Below are 18,365 nucleotides of genomic sequence, written 5' to 3'. Positions count from 1 at the left end.
CCACTGCCTTTTTTAGAGGATAGCTGATACCGGTATATCTGATGTAATATTAACTGTTCATTCTTGTTTAAATAGTTTATTATATTCTATTCGTCGAGGAAATATATTTTTCAATGATTCAATAATAAATTTTCATGAATGAGATTAAATATTTTGTCAATTAATTATATTCCTACATTGATAAAAAATGATCTGGCAACGTTGCGGAGCTAAAAAAGGATAGCTCTAAATGCTTTGTCGAATGACAGACAAGGATAGCCGCACCCAAGAATAGTATGTAGATATGTAATACTATATACTATCCTTGATCCGCACCAAGGTTATTCAAATACTGTCATCATAACGTGGTTCTCACTATATAATCATTTTTAGTTGTTTTTTTATTTGTTTTGAACGTTCTTTTGAAAGATGCTTTATTGGTTTCAGCAAGCAGCTCACCAGCTAGTAGTTGGAAATACTGCTCATTTTCCTGTCAACAGCAGTCTGATGATTGGTGACTACGTTACCCCAAACAGTGGCATGATGAGTGTCCAGGCTTATCGACAATAAACCGTTTTTAACTTATAGACAAACGCCAGAGCTAGGTACCGCATGTTGAAAATCTAGTCCTTCATTGATCAATATCAGTGATTACCGGTCGTGCTTTTATGTTCTCAAACATAATTCAATTCTCAACTTTGCAGCCTACATGCCAAATACTCAACCGATGAATCGTTAACTCAACTGAGGGCAATAATAATATTATCATTGAACTTAATTTATTATACAATTTTATAGATGAAAACGCACTGAACTATTTTTCAAGCACTTTGTTTTTTAATTCGTATATTGTTGAATCATACATTTGTGTATAACTGAAGAAGCTAAGAATTCAACGTGTTGATTTTCTTATTCGGCTTTACAGAAATTTGCCTACCCTTCGTCTGTGTTAAATTATTTCAAACTAAACCCCACAGTTACATTTTTTATCACAATTTTATACAATTGATTTTATTTTGCATATCAATTGTAGGCCTATAAAGACGTAATGAGCGTGATTCGATAATATTATAGTTTCGCTTTTATATTTTAACAGTATTTTTCCGTTATTGGAAATTTTTTAATGTTACTGGTTCCTATTTAGCCAAACTTGGTGATTTTTATAATGTTAACATCAAACATGCTAGATTCGCATTTAGAGCCAGTTGAAATTCATAATTAACGACAGTTGTTTACCTGATCTAATATGAATGATTTAGATTGATGAAATAGTGTGTATGTATGTGTTATTATTTATTGTCTTCTAAGAAGATACTCTATGTTCACTTTTTGTAAAGCAAAGAATTACCCAGCTGGTTTGGAAAATGGTTATAACATTTTTCTCAGCTCATATTAGGTGGTTGTCCTCTAGGAAAATTGTGATGTCCGTTTCTAGATTAACACTAATCACCGAATTAATGGTTCACAGTGATGACTTCAATTGTGTATAATTTTCACACTACAATTTCGTCCTTTTTTCGTTGCTGGACATTTATAATCTCAATTCTGTGTTTTTTCGAACAATTTTTCATATTCACAAAATTTAGATTGATATAATTTGCGTTTTCAGACTAAAAAATAAATTGATTCTGCATATCCTGTTTTATACAAATAAATATTTTTCTGGTAATGCAGCTAAATTTTGTTTAATGACTCTGATTATTTGCATGCTTAATAAGTGAGAGGTTAATTTCAATCGACGTAAAATGTAAAATAATTATTGTATTTCTATTTGATACCCATTCTATTATTTGCTATTCATTCACACATCACAATTATTTTTTGAGGAATTTATACAACTTAATTCATCACTGTGAATCATTACTACTGTAATTAATTTCATGACTGAAAATACAGTGTAGTTATGTATAGAATCTGAAGTAAGGAAAATAATGCAATAACTAATTGAATCCCTCATTTTTATTCAAACATTTAGAATAACCTGTGTTCAGTATCGGTTTGTTGATAATTTTATTTGTTTTACAGAAAGTTTTTATTCTTACTAGAGTAGAGTTAGCTAATTTTAAAATCACTTGCCATTCTTCTACAGTTACTGTACAACTGTACTATATAATATTTTTGAAATCGTGATTGAAAATTGGTAGATTTTCTGTAAAAAGTGCCGATTGTGGATCAATCGTCTTTGAAATTGTGATTTTAAAAATTCTCATCAGCCTACCAAACGTATTAGCATTTACTGTTGAACCGGAGTCAATAGCTGTAGAATAATATTTATTTACCATTGATAGTAATTTATTCTACAATATGCATTTTATTTTTACAATAAGTTATTTCTGTCTTTTGTTCTGTGAAGTGCCTTCACTGTAAAATTAAGTTTTTAGTTTTGATTTCAATTTTTTTATGCTAAGTTCCTTGTTAGTGGAACTTTAGTTCCTTTTTTCAGTGTTTAGTTTTGTATAGCTTGGCTACTTTAGACAGAGATTAGCTTCCATTCATATGATTTAGATAAGCGATTTGCTGTGCAAATGTGGTAGTTCTAAGGATTCCCAACTGAGAAGTGTAAATTTTATAAGTATATAAATGAAAGTGCATTCATTTTTCTATTACAAGTGTGGAAATGTAATTAATTTAAGTTGAATTGATGTAGTTAACACGTTCACGACGGCTCAGCTCAACTATCTCACATTTTAATCACAATTTCAGTTGTTTCTTATCAGTGTTACAGAGAATTTATTAGTGGGTCAGGAATTTACCCTCCCAGAATCACATTTTATTGTACAAAATAGTTTTAGGATCTAGTTTTGAATAATAGATATTACATTTGAGCAATGCTATGGGAAATATAATTGTTATATAATTTTATAAAAGAATACATTACTTCCCAGTTATTTATGATATTATTTTCATGATATTTATATTAGTTGACTTACAATGCATTGTGTGATGATTTTTTAATAATTTATTGAGTTAATAATGATACATAAATAATGGTGAATAAAACCTATTTTATGTTCCCATGCTGGTAATTAATAATTATTTTATTTGCATATCTATGTACTAACTCAGTAAATTTATAACTATGTTTTAGAATTTGATATCCAAATTTTCTAATATCGGTAGTTTTTCATATTTTATCGATGTCTTTTTAACATAATAAGTCCCAATAATTTCCAATTTTATTGATGTTTTAGAATATTTTGCAAGTCTTCCTGTAGCTAATTCTTCTATCAGATAGATAATGATATTTGAGAGATTATTTTTTCCATAGAGTATCACCAATGCTGGTTTTTGGTGAAAAACACTCAAAGGGACTGGATAATCGGGTATAATGCTATTTAGATAGTTTTTTGTGATTCTGTATTTTATCTGTATTATTCCTCGTAATTTTTGAGATTATTTGAAAGCATCAATCATTTGTCTCTAATGATAGCAATAATAGTGTGAGATGCTATGATAATAATTTATTATTAGCCGACGAGAACGTGATAATTAGATTATATTATTAAGAGTGTTGTCCATTGCTAAAAACCAAGTTATTGTTGGTAATTTATAAGCCATTGATTGATTTGTGAATCAATTGAAATTTCGATTCCACTCGAATGTGGATATGTACGTTTCTATTTGACATCACGTACTAAATAAAGCGAATAGTTTATAAGGATTTTACTCTTGATTCTATTCTCAACCTTTTTTCTAGTGCCACTCAATACTTCCAAATATTTTCGTGGAATGAAGGTTATTGAAGGAACGTTCTAAAAAGTACCTGTGATGCAATTATTTTTAGTATCTAAACTTGATACTTAATTATAGAAAATCACTATTCTCATTATATTTTATATCAAACACGACTAGTTATTACATTGCATAATATAAGAGTACTAATGACTTTCTATAATTAAAGATTCAAGTTGCCCTATTAAGATACTTGATTACTAAACTTGATATATTTGTATCAATAAATGCCAAGCAAACTTGAATAGGATAAATTTAATATTGTCAGTTATGTTTCTATTCATTGGTTCTTCAGTATCTTCAACAGGACCAATCATACTGCATCGCTGGGCCCAGCGAGTTATCTAAATTACCTTCCTCTTCAAGCAAGGCCGGATGGGTTGCGTCAAGAGCTATAATTTATTACTTCCACATTACAACTATCTAGATGTCAGCATGGATTAAACAAGGCCTACCAAGTCGCCCAGACTTGGCCACTCAAATATTACTGAATGGAATAAAATGGCTTTCTCTTGAGCCAACACTCAAGTCTTGAGTTGAATGCTGGTATGTTCAACCTCTTCAAATCCTCCGGCAGCTTATTGAAGATCTGCAAGGCCAATTCAGGAAGTGCATCACGGGTCTTTGACAAACAACAGTATGGCACATCCTTGACTTCTAGTGTTGTGACCATGAAAGTCACTCCTTGTGTTGAATTTTCCAAGATTTACACTCACAAATATTTGTAATGACTGTAGATGGTCATTACACCTTTGGACTGGGAGAGTTGTGCCACTGAAGGTAATGTTTACACTACTTTCCAAATAGAATACGGTTGGCCCTCTTGCAGCTTGAACACACCTCCTCAGTCAGAAGCTTGACACAGCAGTAGCAGTCCATAGATCAGGCTATCTATGGAAAAGAGCATGGTACAACACCAGCAAAAAGGGTCTGCTCACCAACTTTTTCAACTTCCTAAACAAATAGGTGACTCTAGAAAGCCTCTTACAGATGCCCTCAATATGGCACTCCCAGGTAAGCTTTGGATCGATGGTGAATCCAAGGAGAATGAAAAAGATTCATTCAAATCAAAGCAATAGGTTGATAAACGAAGAGAGAATGCCAAATTGTTGGAAGTTGGCATCGTTCTATTCTCATAGGTACTACTAGTGAGCCCCTTTTGGCTGAACAATTTGCACAAGATGAACCGTAGAAACGGGTAACTTTGAACACTTCTTCAACATTTCTCATCAAAACCAAATTGAATGCTATTTTTAGTGATCCATTTACTATAGTGAATCAGGGGCACACATGTATACTTGCAATATTTGTAATGATAGCAATTCATCTCCTTCTGGTTATTGAAAAATAATAAGAAGAAGGCATGTTCAAAGTTACCCTCACTGTCGGTTAACTTTGAACAGACATCTAGAACCTACTAAAATGTATATGTAAGGCTACTGATGCCACAAATTTACACTCTATGTGTGAGTAAATTTGTTATTTAAAAAATCTAGAAACATTTTAAAGCATTTTTATTTTCTCTTGAATTGAAAGTGAGAAAAATTGAAATTGCCAATATTATGAAATTACAAAATTATTCAACATTGCAAAATGTATCATAAGATGATACCAGCAAGAAGAGGTGGATCATTCGAGTTTATTACCAAAATTAATGATTTGGTTCTTTTCAATAATGAATCCACCTCTTCTCACTGGTGTCATCTTTACTTTTTTTACAATATCGTCTAATTTAACAATCGATCTGTCTTCAACCAATGGCCAGATAAATTCATTGTCCACTTTTCTACTCTTTCTTAAAAAAATAAATTCAGAGAATTCTGCATTCAAATACAGTTCACTTGACCAATGTAAAATACATAGGATGCTAATGGTTTGGTCTCAAATCTAACAATATAGAATTCGCCAGCTTCAACTTCAACAGGTGCAGGGTCTGGTACTTGCAATTCCACTTCTTGCTTTTCATTGTCTAGTTGGTCACTGTAACTGTCATTTTGTTCGTTACTGCCATTATGTTGGTCACTGTTATCACTATCACTGTCATTCAGTTCTTCAAGTATCTGGCCACGTGGTGATTTTGATGCTGGTTCATTTGATTCTTGAATTGAACAGTTGAGATCAGCTAGTGTAATGCTCTTGCCTGCAGGCACATCAACCTTACGCTTGCGTTTTCTGGTTGTTTCAGAGCCCCCCCTCATCTTTTTAAGAAGTTCTAAAACTGAATCAGAAACTCCTTTTGATGCATCCTCAAAGCTTATGTCATTGTCAAGTCTTCCATCAGGCAGCTGCTGAAGTACTTTTTCTGGAGCAAAGGGAAAAATCCCAGTTTTACAAAACCCAGCTTGTAGATTGCTGGAAGCTTTGTCTGCAATGGCATTTTGGAGCTTCTTCAGAAGCTTAGGAAAGTCCTCTTTCGAAATTGTAGTGGTCTTTCTCTTTTGGGTTGATTTCCAATGGTCCAGCAATTTGCGCCAAGTTTTCTTCAATGCCACATCCAGTGGTTGGAGAAGATGTGTACTATTTGGAACCATGCAAGTGAATGCAATGTTGTTTTCTTCTGCCAATTTGATGACCCTCTCTGAAAAATGGCTGCTGAGGTTGTCACCGAGCACAACTACTTTTCCCTTGAGATTCTTTTTCACAAATGGAATCAATGTTTGTTCAAACCAGTCAGCAAAAGAATCAACATCAAATCACCCTGACTTGCTGCGGTTGAACCTGGTGTCCTTTGGAGCTCCCTCCATCCACATGTCAAACATTCTTTCTGCTTTGTACACTACATAGACTGGCAACATAACTCCATCAGCACGTCCACTGTACATGACTGATGTTGAGCTTTTGGATGAGTCCTGAATTCTCTCAGGGCATTTCACTCCTCGTTTAAAAATACATCTTTTTCTTCCCGGGTCGTCAGACAGGTTGGTTTCATCATAATTTATTATATTGGATGGTGGAACCCAAGAACCATCTTCATTTTGTAGAGTTTTCTTCAGATTTTCAAAATATTGTGAGATGAGATTGGCACTAACTCCAGCTCTTAACCGCTTTATATTTTGACACATTTGCTATTTGCTGGCTGTGTCTTTTTAAGAACCCGTTCACCCAATCCTTACAGGGTAAATTGTTTGGATTTTTTTTTTTACTTTTCGGCCTATTCTGTCCAGATAACTTTTGCAGAGGTATCTCAAGTCTAGTTTGTCAATTGGAAACCCCCCACTCACTAACCGCGATTATGTTGTTCACAATAATCTTTTCTTCAAATTCATTCAAAACTGTTGGAGCCCCAACTTTACCACAATGTTTTCCTTTGATTTTATTCGATAGTCTTCCCAGGGATATGTTGTATTTTTGTGATGCTTGGCGTAGGGAAAGTTTCTTGCTGGAGATCTCATCCATAGCTTTCTTCAAAACTTCCTCTGAATAGCCATACCAAAGACCTCTTTAAGGTCTTTGAGCCATACCTTCTCTTCTCCTTGTCCATGCTGAAACAATAAAACAAACAATGAACTTAGTTGAGGAAATAGAATTATAAATAAATAGACATAAATTTAAAATGAATTAATAGGTAACAGTAAGATTACATAGGCCAATTTTGTTGAATTATGCCTAACTTTGAACAGGTGGGTAACTTTGAACAGTGTTCAATGTTACCCTCCAATTGCACTTTGTATGCAACATAACCTAAAAAAACTATTTCTACTATCAATTTCGCTCTAAAATATCATCTTGATAACACTTTGATGGATATATAAATACGTTTACAAGTATTAGAAATATAAAATTGCCTATGATACCTTAGCAAAAAAGATACCAATACAGACAAGAAACTGTAGCTGTACAAAATCGAGTCCAGTTGTATTAGTTTGGCGCCTTGAAGTGAGATACAGTGCTGGCAACCCAACTGGAATATGGAAGAAACAGCTACGAAACTATCCAGTCAGCCACGAGAAGCGGTAGATTTTAAAAAAAAAGATGGAAGGCGGAACCGTTCAATGTTACCCTCCTGTTCAAAGGTACCCGCTCCTACAACCTATTCTTATTTTGTTTGAAAAAGGAAGTAGTCAGTTGATTTTTTGCCAAACAAACAAATTTAATATGTAAAAAAGTTTTAAGAATATGTGTTCAAAATTTGACACTGATCAACGCGTTTGAAAGTTATTATAGAACATACACGCAAACAGATTATAGAACAAGTTATTGTTCTATAGTTCTATTGTTCTGAACAAGTTATTACCATTAAGTTATTATAGAACATACACACAAAAAGATTGAGAACGATTTTGGACTGAGTGAAAAGTAGGTTCTTCATACTTCATACTTACTTGGAAATACTTACTTGGTACTATATATACCTAATGCTTGTTCAAAAATGGTTGAGTTAGTCGCCTAACGCAGGCGACATTTGAGGCCTCTTTTTCAGGAGTCCTCTCCCATCGTAGGTCTCGACTGTCGGGGCAGTACAAAAATTAGAGTGGCCTCAACTGTCGCCTAACGCAGGCGACATTTGAGGCCTCTTTTTCAGGAGTCCTCTAAGGCGCCTCGGGCGAGCATTGAATGTACGTGTGGACGCGATTTTGCCATACGGGTGAGGCAAAACGTAAACATTGAAGGCGTCATAACCTAATTCCAATGAATTAGGTTAATGAATGACAAATCAAATTGTGATCCAATAACTAATTGTAATTGTAGGATTTTTGTAATTTTGTAGGATATGTGGATTGTCAAATATTTAAATAGAAACATGCATGGAGTATATAATTCGTATCATGATTAACAAATTTAGAACTGCATAATTTAAGTGAAAAAAGCTTCTCTACAGGGCTCCTACAAGAAAGTATAGCTCAAATATCATTTTACTGTGGCTATCAAATCATCTTGTGTTTGTTTCATGTTATCAATCAGAGTTGTTAATTAAAATTGTAATCTTCAATATGATATTATACGTTTTAGATAGCTAGGCTATCTATAGAAAGATTTATTCAAACTTTGAACTAGTATTCCCTTGAAGGTAAATCTTGAAGCTAATCTTTTGGAGAATCTTGTTTTGTCATGTGTATGAGCAGAGTTAGTTTAAAATGGGCAGCAATTCAGTATTTGATTCAATTTAGCCTATGGCTAATTCCCTTAAAGAAGACTGTCAATTTTGTGAGACAGTGTTAAGTGCTTTGATTAGGTCATCAAAACTTCTGGAATTATTGTAGAATTTTTTCTTTTTTTGAGATTCTGAATAGATATTGGAAACCAACAAATGAATCGCCTAATGCCAAGAATCTCAAAGTTAGAGCCAATCGTTCTTGTGGAGTTATTGCTTCCCTCATGATGATATCATTTTTTGTTTAGATAACTAGTTGAATTAGATTCAGTATATTAACAACATAATGTTTTGACAACCTAAGAAAGATTGAATTGTCAATATTATGTCATGTAGCAATTTATTTCCTTACTTCAACCTACAATCGTTCAACCCACCAACATCGTTTGTCAAGTTTTATTTTTGATTTTATTATATAAGTCATTGAAATAAAATGATACTGCTGCAATTTGTGATAACTATCTTCAATGATGGAATGACGCCATTGTTGTCATGTTGTGGAAAATCTACATCTACCATGTCTTCGTGTCGTCTGCAAATCAGATAGCTTTTTGAATGCTGAGGCATACGTGGATCGCGTCCACAAGGACGTACAGTGAATGTTGAGGCATATGTACATACGATTGTTCGCGCGAATCTGTACGTACGTGTGTACAAGGCTTTAGGTTAATGAATGACAAATCGAATTGTGATCCAATAACTAATTGTAAATTGTAGGATTTTTGTAATTTTGTAGGATATGTGGATTGTCAAATATTTAAATAGAAACATGCATCAGTATATAATTTGTATCATGATTAACAAATTTAGAACTGTATAATTTAAGTGAAAATAGCTTCTCTACAGGATTCCTACAAGAAAGTATAGCTCAAATATTTTACTGTGGCTATCAAATCATCTTGTGTTTGTTTTATTATATATCAATAAGAGTTAGTAATTAAAATTGTAATCTTCAATATGATTCTTTTGAAGAATCTTGTTTTGTCATGTGTATGAGCAGAGTTAGTTTAAAATGGACAGCAACTTAGTATCTGATTCAATTTATGGCTAATTTCGTTAAAGAAGACTGTCAATTTTGTGGGACAGTGTTAGGTGCTTTGATTAGGTCATCAAAACTTCTGGAATTATTGTAGAAATTTTCTTTTTTGAGATTCAGAATAGATATTGGAAACCAACAAATGAATCGCCTAATGCCAAGAATCTCAAAGTTAGGGCCAATCGTTTTTGTAAAGTTATTGCTTTCCTCATAATGGTATCATTTGTTTGGATAACTAGTTGAATTAGATTCAGTATATTAACAAAATAATGTTTTGACATCCCAATAAAGTTTGAATTGTCAATCTCATATCTTATGTGATGTAGCAATTTATTTCCTTACTTCAACCTACAATCGTTCAACCTACCAACATTGTTTGTTAAGTTTTATTTTCGATTTTATTATACAAGTCATTAAAATAAATGATACAGCTGCATTTTGTAATAATATTATCTTCAATGATGGAATGAAGACATTGTTGTCATGATGTGGAAATTTACATCTACCATGTTTCGTGTCGTCTGCAAATCAGATAGCTTTTTGAATGCCGAGGCATACGTGGAACGCGTCCACAAGGACGTACAGTGAATGCCGAGGCATGTGTGCATACGATTGTTCGCGCGAATCTGTACGTACGTGTGTACAAGGCTTTATTGTTCTATAGTTCTATTGTTCTGAGCAAGTTATTACCATTAAGTTATTATAGAACATACACACAAAAAGATTGAGAACGATTTTGGCCTGAGTGAAAAGTAGGTTCTTCATACTTCATACTTACTTGGAAATACTTACTTGGTACTATATATACCTAATGCTTGTTCAAAAATGGTTGAGTTAGGTGTAAATTTTTATATCTAGAGAAATCGGGGGCGCGACAGTCGAGACCGACGACATTCGAGGCCTACGACCGTAGAGGACTGTTTTACAGTCCTCTACGGTCGTAGGCCTCACAGTCCTCTACGGTTGTAGGCCTCGACTGTCGGGAGTGTACGAAAATTAGAGTGGCCTCAACTGTCGCCTAACGCAGGCGACATTTGAGGCCTCTTTTCCAGGAGTCCTCTCCCATCGTAGGTCTCGACTGTCGGGGCAGTACAAAAATTAGAGTGGCCTCAACTGTCGCCTAACGCAGGCGGCATTTGAGGCCTCTTTTTCAGGAGTCCTCTACCGTCGCTGGCCTCGAATGTCGCTGGTCTCGACTGTCGGGCCTGTACAAAAATTAGAGACTCGCTTGCAGCAGGCGACAGTTGAGGACACATCCTATGAATGTGTGAAATTGATGAAAGTTATTGATTTGTAACAGGATATTGATTTGTAGAATAATATCCTACATCTATCATGAACTGAGAATTTGACATCCAAGTATCAAAAAGGTATTTACAAGTTTGAAAATTTCGTTTTTTATGATGAAGCAGCTAAAGTTTATTTACAGTTGTAAAGTTGCAATACTTATTCATAATATGGAAGGAATAATGGGATATTATTCAATTGCTGGTAAATCCATACAAATTAAATGATAATATTCTTTTGGTGCTGTCTACCATTCTGGAGAGCCTAACCAGGCGACATTTGAGGCCACTTTTTCAGGAGTCCTCTACCGTCGCTGGCCTCGAATTTCAGGGCTGTACAAAAATTAGAGTGGCCTCAACTGTCGCCTAACGCAGGCGACATTTGAGTCCACTTTTGCAGGAGTCCTCTACCGTCGCTGGCCTCGAATGTCGCCGGTCTCTACCGTCGCTGGTCTCGACTGTCGCAGGACTCTTCTGTCGTTTGCCTCGTTTGACATAGACCCGAGAAATCGGCTAGAAGTTTCTAATCACAGAATTATTTTGCCAATAGATGATAGAAATTGATCTTAACAGTGTTGACTTATCAGTTGGAAAATTCTTAGGCCCGGTTGCACAAAAGCCGGTTAAATGTTAACCGTAATTAATTTCACGAGCACTAATCAGAGAAGGCCTAAAAGGCTTTTGTGCAACCGGCACTTACACCATGCAGCTCTGTCTGTATGTGCGTGTCGAATACATTAAAGGTAGTTCACTCTCGGAAACAAGAAATCACTTATTTTATTTCTTAGGTTCACAATAAAGGGAGATGTATTTTTATCTGAAATTGGTAGGTTTTCATAATAATTTCAATTGATAATATTAAGCCTCAATTATATAAGAAGGATAATAATTATTTTCAATTTGTGCTAGGACAGAGCCCGAGAGCAGTTCTGAAGTCAAGCTCTCTATGTATTCTCTACTCTATAGTCCAGTTCATCCATCCAATCTCCATCACCATCCAAGCAAGGGAAAAAATAATTCAGGTTGAGCAGAATTGAGATTGTAAATTGTAATATTTTACTTTGAGTGTTGAATGCAGGACTGTATTAATTATTTAGGACAGCTTACTAAACTATCTTAAAATGTAAAAAGTTATTTATTGCAAGTCAACTTTTCATCAATTTTTACATTGAAGTGAAATCACTCCACCAAATTTCACATTCTTTCATAGCCTAATAACATTCTCCGTTCTCCTTCATCATCAGTACTGTTTACATTTGTCAATAGTGGCTTAACATATTAAAAAAATGAAATAATAACTTGAAAATGAATTGTGATTTCTAAATTCATCGATTACTACTACGTATTATGACAATTGTACTCATAATTCCATTGAACATTCATTTTATGTGAGGTGACTGAAAGGTTAGTTCATATCTTCTATTTAGCCTATTTACTCCCAAAAATAATTTTTTTTTCTAATTCATAACAGAAATTCAGTTCAAATTTAATTCCAACATGATAACTTATTGATGTGAAAAGTTTCTTTTAATAATAAATTCTCATATACATTTCAATAGCTCAGGATAGTCTACACGTCATTTATTGAAGGTTTATGCCATGGTCTTTGGACTTGAGGAAAGATTAGGATACACCTCAATCCTTTAAAGGATAGAATTTTTCATGTAAATTTCAACTTTAAGTTTAATTATATATCCTCTTAAAATGCCAAGTGCAATAATTTATTTCTCTTGTATTTAGAATTCCAATCCAAATAGGAATAAGCTACATAATAAAGCTTACAGATGATAGGCTACAATTATCAAGCTATAGGTCTATTAGGCCTAATAGCTAATACAGAAAGTTTACTCTCGGCAAGATAAAATCTGAGTACAGGGATGAGCCATCACCAAGTGAAGAATAACATCGGCCTATGGGAAAACATTAAATTACAAAGAAAAATTATGTATTGAATCTATACTGTAGCCTACATAAGGAAATACAGTATGGAGGAAAATATACTAAATATATGATTCAGGTTATTGATGTTTTTACATGACGAAACACAGATCCTACTTTTAATAGAAAATTTATTCAACCCATATTCTATTATGTAGATTGTGGAAAATTAAATTCAGGACACATGGTAGAATAACTTTTATAACCATAGAGAAAGCATATGAAAGTCGCTGTATGGTTATTCCACGGTATAACTAATTAGTTTAAATGCAATCGTATAAAACTTTTTCATCATTTGAGAAGATTCTTTTTCTTGGAACAACTTATTCTCAACATCGTAGACTATTCTTTCTCTATCTTTTTTCTAAACCTAACTAAACTTATTGCTCATTTTGATGAGTCTATAGAATCCTCAAATTGGGTTATTTATTTAAATTCAGTATTACACAACTTGCAGAAAAGTACCATAGGCTTAAGACTGAAACGGTTCCAATTTTAATCTATTCAACAGTCAGTTGCACAGAAGCTGGTTAAATTTTAACCGTGATTAACTTTACGAGAACCAATCAGAGAAGGCATTTTTGAAAAGACGGCTTCTCTTATTGGTTCTCGTGGAATTAATCACGGTTAAAATTTAACCGGCTTTTGTGCAGCCGGCACTAAATGTAGCTACCAAGTTTATGTGTCACTTTCATATTTTCGAATTACACACTCCAATTTACAATATGAAAAACAAATTTCTTAATTTATAAATAGTTCTAAAATGAATATTGAATCAATTAAAAGAGTCTAAACTTTGAATAATCTGTAAAATTGAGACCAAAAAGAGAAATACATGTAGGCTAATTTGTCTAGGAATATGTGAGAAATATGACGTTACAAGAATATTTAACTCACTGTATGCCATTTTAGGAATTAGTTTTATTAATAAACTGTCTACGGTGTCTGAATCCTTGTGAATTCTAATTTTTCAGATGTCTGTTGACGAGGACAGTTCAGAAATGGATTTCTCTGACGACGATTGCGGCTACGAGGATTATTATAACACTGGGGAGGACTGTGATGTGGAGCAAATAGATCTATACAAAACCGACCCGGAGTACTTCGCTTTTGATTGTCTAAATGTGGAGCAAGTTGAGAGATTGCTAAATGAAAGCGTCGAGATGCTCAGCAATAATTTACAGGTAAATAACTCATTTCAATAACCACAAAGTTATTGAAAAGTTACTGTTTTGGCGTTAAGCTATGTACAGACTTGAGTTCCAAGAACACGCGCATTTCACTTCTCACCAGCTGGTGCTGGTGGTTATTATATCTGTATCTTACTGCTTCTGTACAAAATACAGATATAAAAAGGTTAGTATCGGCTGATAAATAGTGAAATGCGCCTGTTCGTGGTGCTGTACGCACCTCTAGATAATGAGTGATTTGTAGGGAAATATGAAACTGTTGGCGGGAACACTACTTGTTCTAAACTTTAAGAAGCACTTCTTAAGATGCGTACAGATTTACGCGCCGCGAACATGAGCAATTCACTTTTAATCAACTGATGCCAAGCTTTTTATATCTGTATCTTACCGTTTCTGTAAAAATACAGATATAGTCAGCTGATTGAAAGTGAATTGCTCATGTTCACGGCGCGTATATCTGTACGCACCTTAACACTTTAACAAAGTAGGCCTACTGGTGTAGAAGTGTAAGAGCTGCTTCTTATAGTTTAGTAATTAGGCTACTATTAGTTTGAGTCTACAAATTCGTTCATTCATCCAAACATTAGAAAAACTTGGATTCAAGGAAACTTGACTAATGTTAACGTTGCACAAATGTACAACTAATGTTGACTAATGACTAATGTTAATGTTGTACGGTATTGGACCGTAAAGCCAGTTACATACACATAGATTTTTGGACGTTCGATTGTTTCCGCCCTCAAGAAATCTTCCAGATTAAACGAATCTTGGCAAACACATGAACACATCATCTGTTTGCCAAGTTACGTTCAATCTAATAAATTTATAATTTATAAGGACGGCAAATAATCGTACGCCCAAAAATGTTTGTGTGTGTAACTAGACTCACGGTGCTTTCTGTCTTCATCATATTATGATGGCATAACATATTGTTTTGTTTCGGTTTTGTATATGTTTGGACTTTTTAACATCAAAATGGACTTTATTCCGAAGTGAAAAGTGTAAATTTAAAGTATTGTGCTCACTATAACCTTAGTGTCCGGTTTCCCATTGGGGAACTTTGGACTATTATATACGGCGAGGTGGAACTACCCCTGGGTCTCCCCACCATTCAAAGCCATACGCTAATAATAATATGTTGGCATATTTACTAGCCGATTCATGGCTATGATAATTGAAATAGTTTTGAAGTAAAAGAATCGCAAACGTTGATAACTATTCAATTGATTTCCTTCCAGCTTCCATTGTTCCACTCCACCTGTTTGGGCTTAGAAAGAGTTTATTGTTGGACAATGTTTCGTTTGTGAAGGTTCAAGTGGAGAGCGATTGAAGCTTGTAATTGACAAATTTTTATTTGCAGATTACTCCCTCTCTGGCAAAAATGTTGCTGCACAATCACGAGTGGGGCTGCCTGACAGTGATGGCCGAATACAGGCGTGATGCGGCAAGATTGCTTGTCACGTCGTGTGTCAAGCCTCCTGTTCCCCCAGACACATCGAAAAGCTCATCCAGTGTTGGAATGAGAATTTCCTGCCCTGTTTGTGTGTCGTCGATTTTCTGGGACAAATTTAGTAGTTTATGTTGTGGTCATTCGTTCTGTAACATGTGCTGGGCTATGCACTTCGAGGTGCAGATTACGGCTGGCATTTCAACGGGTAATTCAATATTTAACTAGCGGGGTTTTTGGTCCGCTTAGTTCGTTTTGGTCTGGTTTTACTTGTGGTGTAGGGTTTTTGGCTTGTTGGTTTTAATCTAGAATTGCGTTGCTTGTATAGTCTTCTTCACTTGAGGCTGGGCAAAGGCCAAAGGCTAAAAATAAACCTTCTACTCGTGATATTTTCAAAGTTTTCCGATTTGTATATCACCAAGCTAATAAGTTTTCTCAGGAAAACATTTTTTTTCGATCATTACTTTTTGAGATATGAGATACATTTATGAGATTTAGAGGATAGATTCTTCATGGTATTGTTGATCTAGTAAAACAAAAATTTTCCAAAAATTTAGATTTTTGAAAAAGTTATTCAATTTACCGAAATGACCAAAAATAACAACTAAAAGTTTTTTTTGGTCATTTTTAATAAATTGAATAACTTTCTCAAAAATTGGTATTTTCAGAAAATTTTTGTTTTACTAGATCAACAATACCATGAAGAATAAATCCTCTAAATCTCATGGATTAATCTCTTACCGAATTTGAAATGTTCTGTCCCAAAAAATTAAACTTTAGGCGCTCATATCTCAAAAAGTAATTATTGGAAAAAATGTTTTCCTGAGAAAACTTTTTCATTTTGATAGCTTGATGATATACAAATCGAAAAACTTTGAAAAATATCACCAGTAGAAAGTTTATTTTTAGCCTTTGCACAGCCTTAATCTAGAATTGCGTTGTTTGTATAGTCTTCTTCACTTAATATTGTGCACTGCTGCAATCTTCCCTAACAGCTGGCATTTTCCTACTCACACTTTCTTCCACCCTCTTTTAGCACAACTCTAGGCAAATGCTTGATCTAATCTACCTCATATTCAATCTACCTCATATTCATACTCCCCATATTTTTCCAGGGACTGGCGCTTCGCAGATCCACTTCAATTAATTACTTGCATGACATTAATTAATTTGTGTGCATGAATATAACCAGAAACTATCATGAAAATTATTGACAGTTTTCACCAATCACCTGTTGTGCAGTGGATAGAAATGGACACTATCGACTCAAAATAAATCTTCATCTACAGATACTACTGGTTCAGTGGTGTGGTTTGCGTTTCCTAGGGAGTTTATCATTAATATAGCAATATACAGGGTCTGTATAATAAGTAACCGGACTGACCTCAGGAAATTTTTATGGGCAAAATATGGACAATTTTTCATTAGATATTTTCAAAGTAGTCCCTATTGGAGTCGATAACACGCTGATACCGGATTTTCAAATCCTGGAAGTCGGCAACCTCTATGCTGTCTAGAGCCCTCGTCGCAGCACATTGAACGTTTTCCAGAGTCCCGAACCGCGTCCCCTCAAGTTGTCTCTTGATCTTGGAGAACAAAAAGAATTCCGGTGGTGCCATATCCAGGCTGTAAGGAGGATGTGGCAACGTTACCCTCGACTGTTTGGCCAACTGCTCGGTGACGAGCAGGCAGGTGTGCGACGGAGCATTGTCGTGATGGAGAATCCACGAATCGGCGATACCCGGACGGACTCAATGAACCCGGGCGGTTAGTCAACGGAGCACCTCTCTGTAGTACTGGCCGTTTACAAAGAGTTTGTGCCACCCGGCCAATCTGTAGACGGCCAGTACTACAGAGAGGTGCTCCGTCGACTAACCGCCCAGGTTCATCGTGTCCGTCCGGGGATTGCCGATTCGTGGATCCTCGATCACGACAATGCTCCGTCGCACACCTGCCTGCTCGTCACCGAGCAGTTGGCCAAACAGTCGAGGGTAACGTTGCCACATCCTCCTTACAGCCCGGATATGGCACCACCGGGTTTTTTTTTGTTCCCCAAGATCAAGAGACAACTTAAGGGGACGCGGTTCGGGACTCTGGAAAACATTCAACATGCTACGACGAGGGCTCTAGACATCATAGAGGTTGCCGACTTCCAGGGAGCGTTCAGGGATTTGAAAATCCGGTATCAGCGTGTTATCGACTCTAATTGGGACTACTTTGAAGATATCCAATGAAAAATTGTACATATTTTGCCCATAAAAAATTTCCTGAGGTCAGTCCGGTTACTTATTGTACAGACTATGTATATTTATACAGAGTGAGCATGAAATATTGAAGCATTCATTCTATCGGTTAATAAACAATATCTCAAGTTTTTTTATAAGAGACAGTTTCAATGAATATGTGTCAAGTTCAGTGAATTTCTACCTAATCACCTAAAAGAAAAAATATCCAATCGGAGTCCTTAACATTATTATTAAACTTTACATGTATTTGTAAACAGAAATGTAATGAAACTGTAAATGAAATTGTCATTCATCATAATTTAATTAATTTTGATATAATTTATCATTACTACTAACCTATGAAATGGGTTTAATAATTTATTCTCACCGGGTATTGTAAATTTTGCATGAAACTATTATTATTCATTACTTAGATTCAC

The 18,365-nt window shown here is 34.8% G+C and overlaps 3 protein-coding genes across 6 annotated transcripts in view; 2 read left to right on the top strand and 1 right to left on the bottom strand.

The window, feature by feature from the left end:
* The window catches only part of LOC111052762 (histone-arginine methyltransferase CARMER), a 34,977-nt gene extending 31,339 nt beyond the window's left edge, over positions 1-3,638 (top strand). For all 4 annotated transcript variants that reach the window (XM_039442860.1, XM_039442861.1, XM_022339526.2 and 1 more), the window contains one exon: positions 427-3,638. In XM_039442860.1, coding sequence (XP_039298794.1) covers positions 427-497 — 71 coding nt within the window. In that variant the 3' untranslated portion in view covers positions 498-3,638. The remainder of the gene's footprint in view (positions 1-426) is intronic.
* A 1,619-nt stretch (positions 3,639-5,257) lies between these two features.
* Positions 5,258-7,575, bottom strand: LOC120354877. Its single transcript, XM_039442859.1, has 2 exons — positions 7,506-7,575; positions 5,258-7,193 (listed from the first exon to the last, which is right to left on the bottom strand). Exon 2 carries the CDS (start codon positions 6,240-6,242, stop codon positions 5,538-5,540), a length of 705 nt encoding a protein of 234 aa, XP_039298793.1. The 5' UTR covers positions 6,243-7,193; positions 7,506-7,575; the 3' UTR covers positions 5,258-5,537.
* Positions 7,576-12,115: 4,540 nt separating this feature from the next.
* The window catches only part of LOC111043814 (potential E3 ubiquitin-protein ligase ariadne-2), a 28,229-nt gene continuing 21,979 nt past the window's right edge, over positions 12,116-18,365 (top strand). The window contains exons 1-3 of the mRNA XM_022328867.2: positions 12,116-12,529; positions 14,038-14,247; positions 15,614-15,908. Of these exons, the coding sequence (XP_022184559.2) occupies positions 14,038-14,247; positions 15,614-15,908 (505 nt within the window). The 5' untranslated portion in view covers positions 12,116-12,529. The remainder of the gene's footprint in view (positions 12,530-14,037; positions 14,248-15,613; positions 15,909-18,365) is intronic.

Source organism: Nilaparvata lugens, chromosome X (genome assembly GCF_014356525.2).
Source record: "Nilaparvata lugens isolate BPH chromosome X, ASM1435652v1, whole genome shotgun sequence".
In the NCBI taxonomy this organism is placed as follows: Eukaryota; Metazoa; Arthropoda; class Insecta; order Hemiptera; family Delphacidae; genus Nilaparvata; species Nilaparvata lugens.
The sequence above is the reverse complement of the archived record's forward strand: the minus strand, read 5'-3'. Positions and strand labels throughout refer to the sequence as shown.

Excerpts from the sequence above, each read along its gene's own strand:
- LOC120354877 (XM_039442859.1), bottom strand. The coding sequence starts at position 6,242 with ATGGTTCCAAATAGTACACATCTTCTCCAACCACTGGATGTGGCATTG.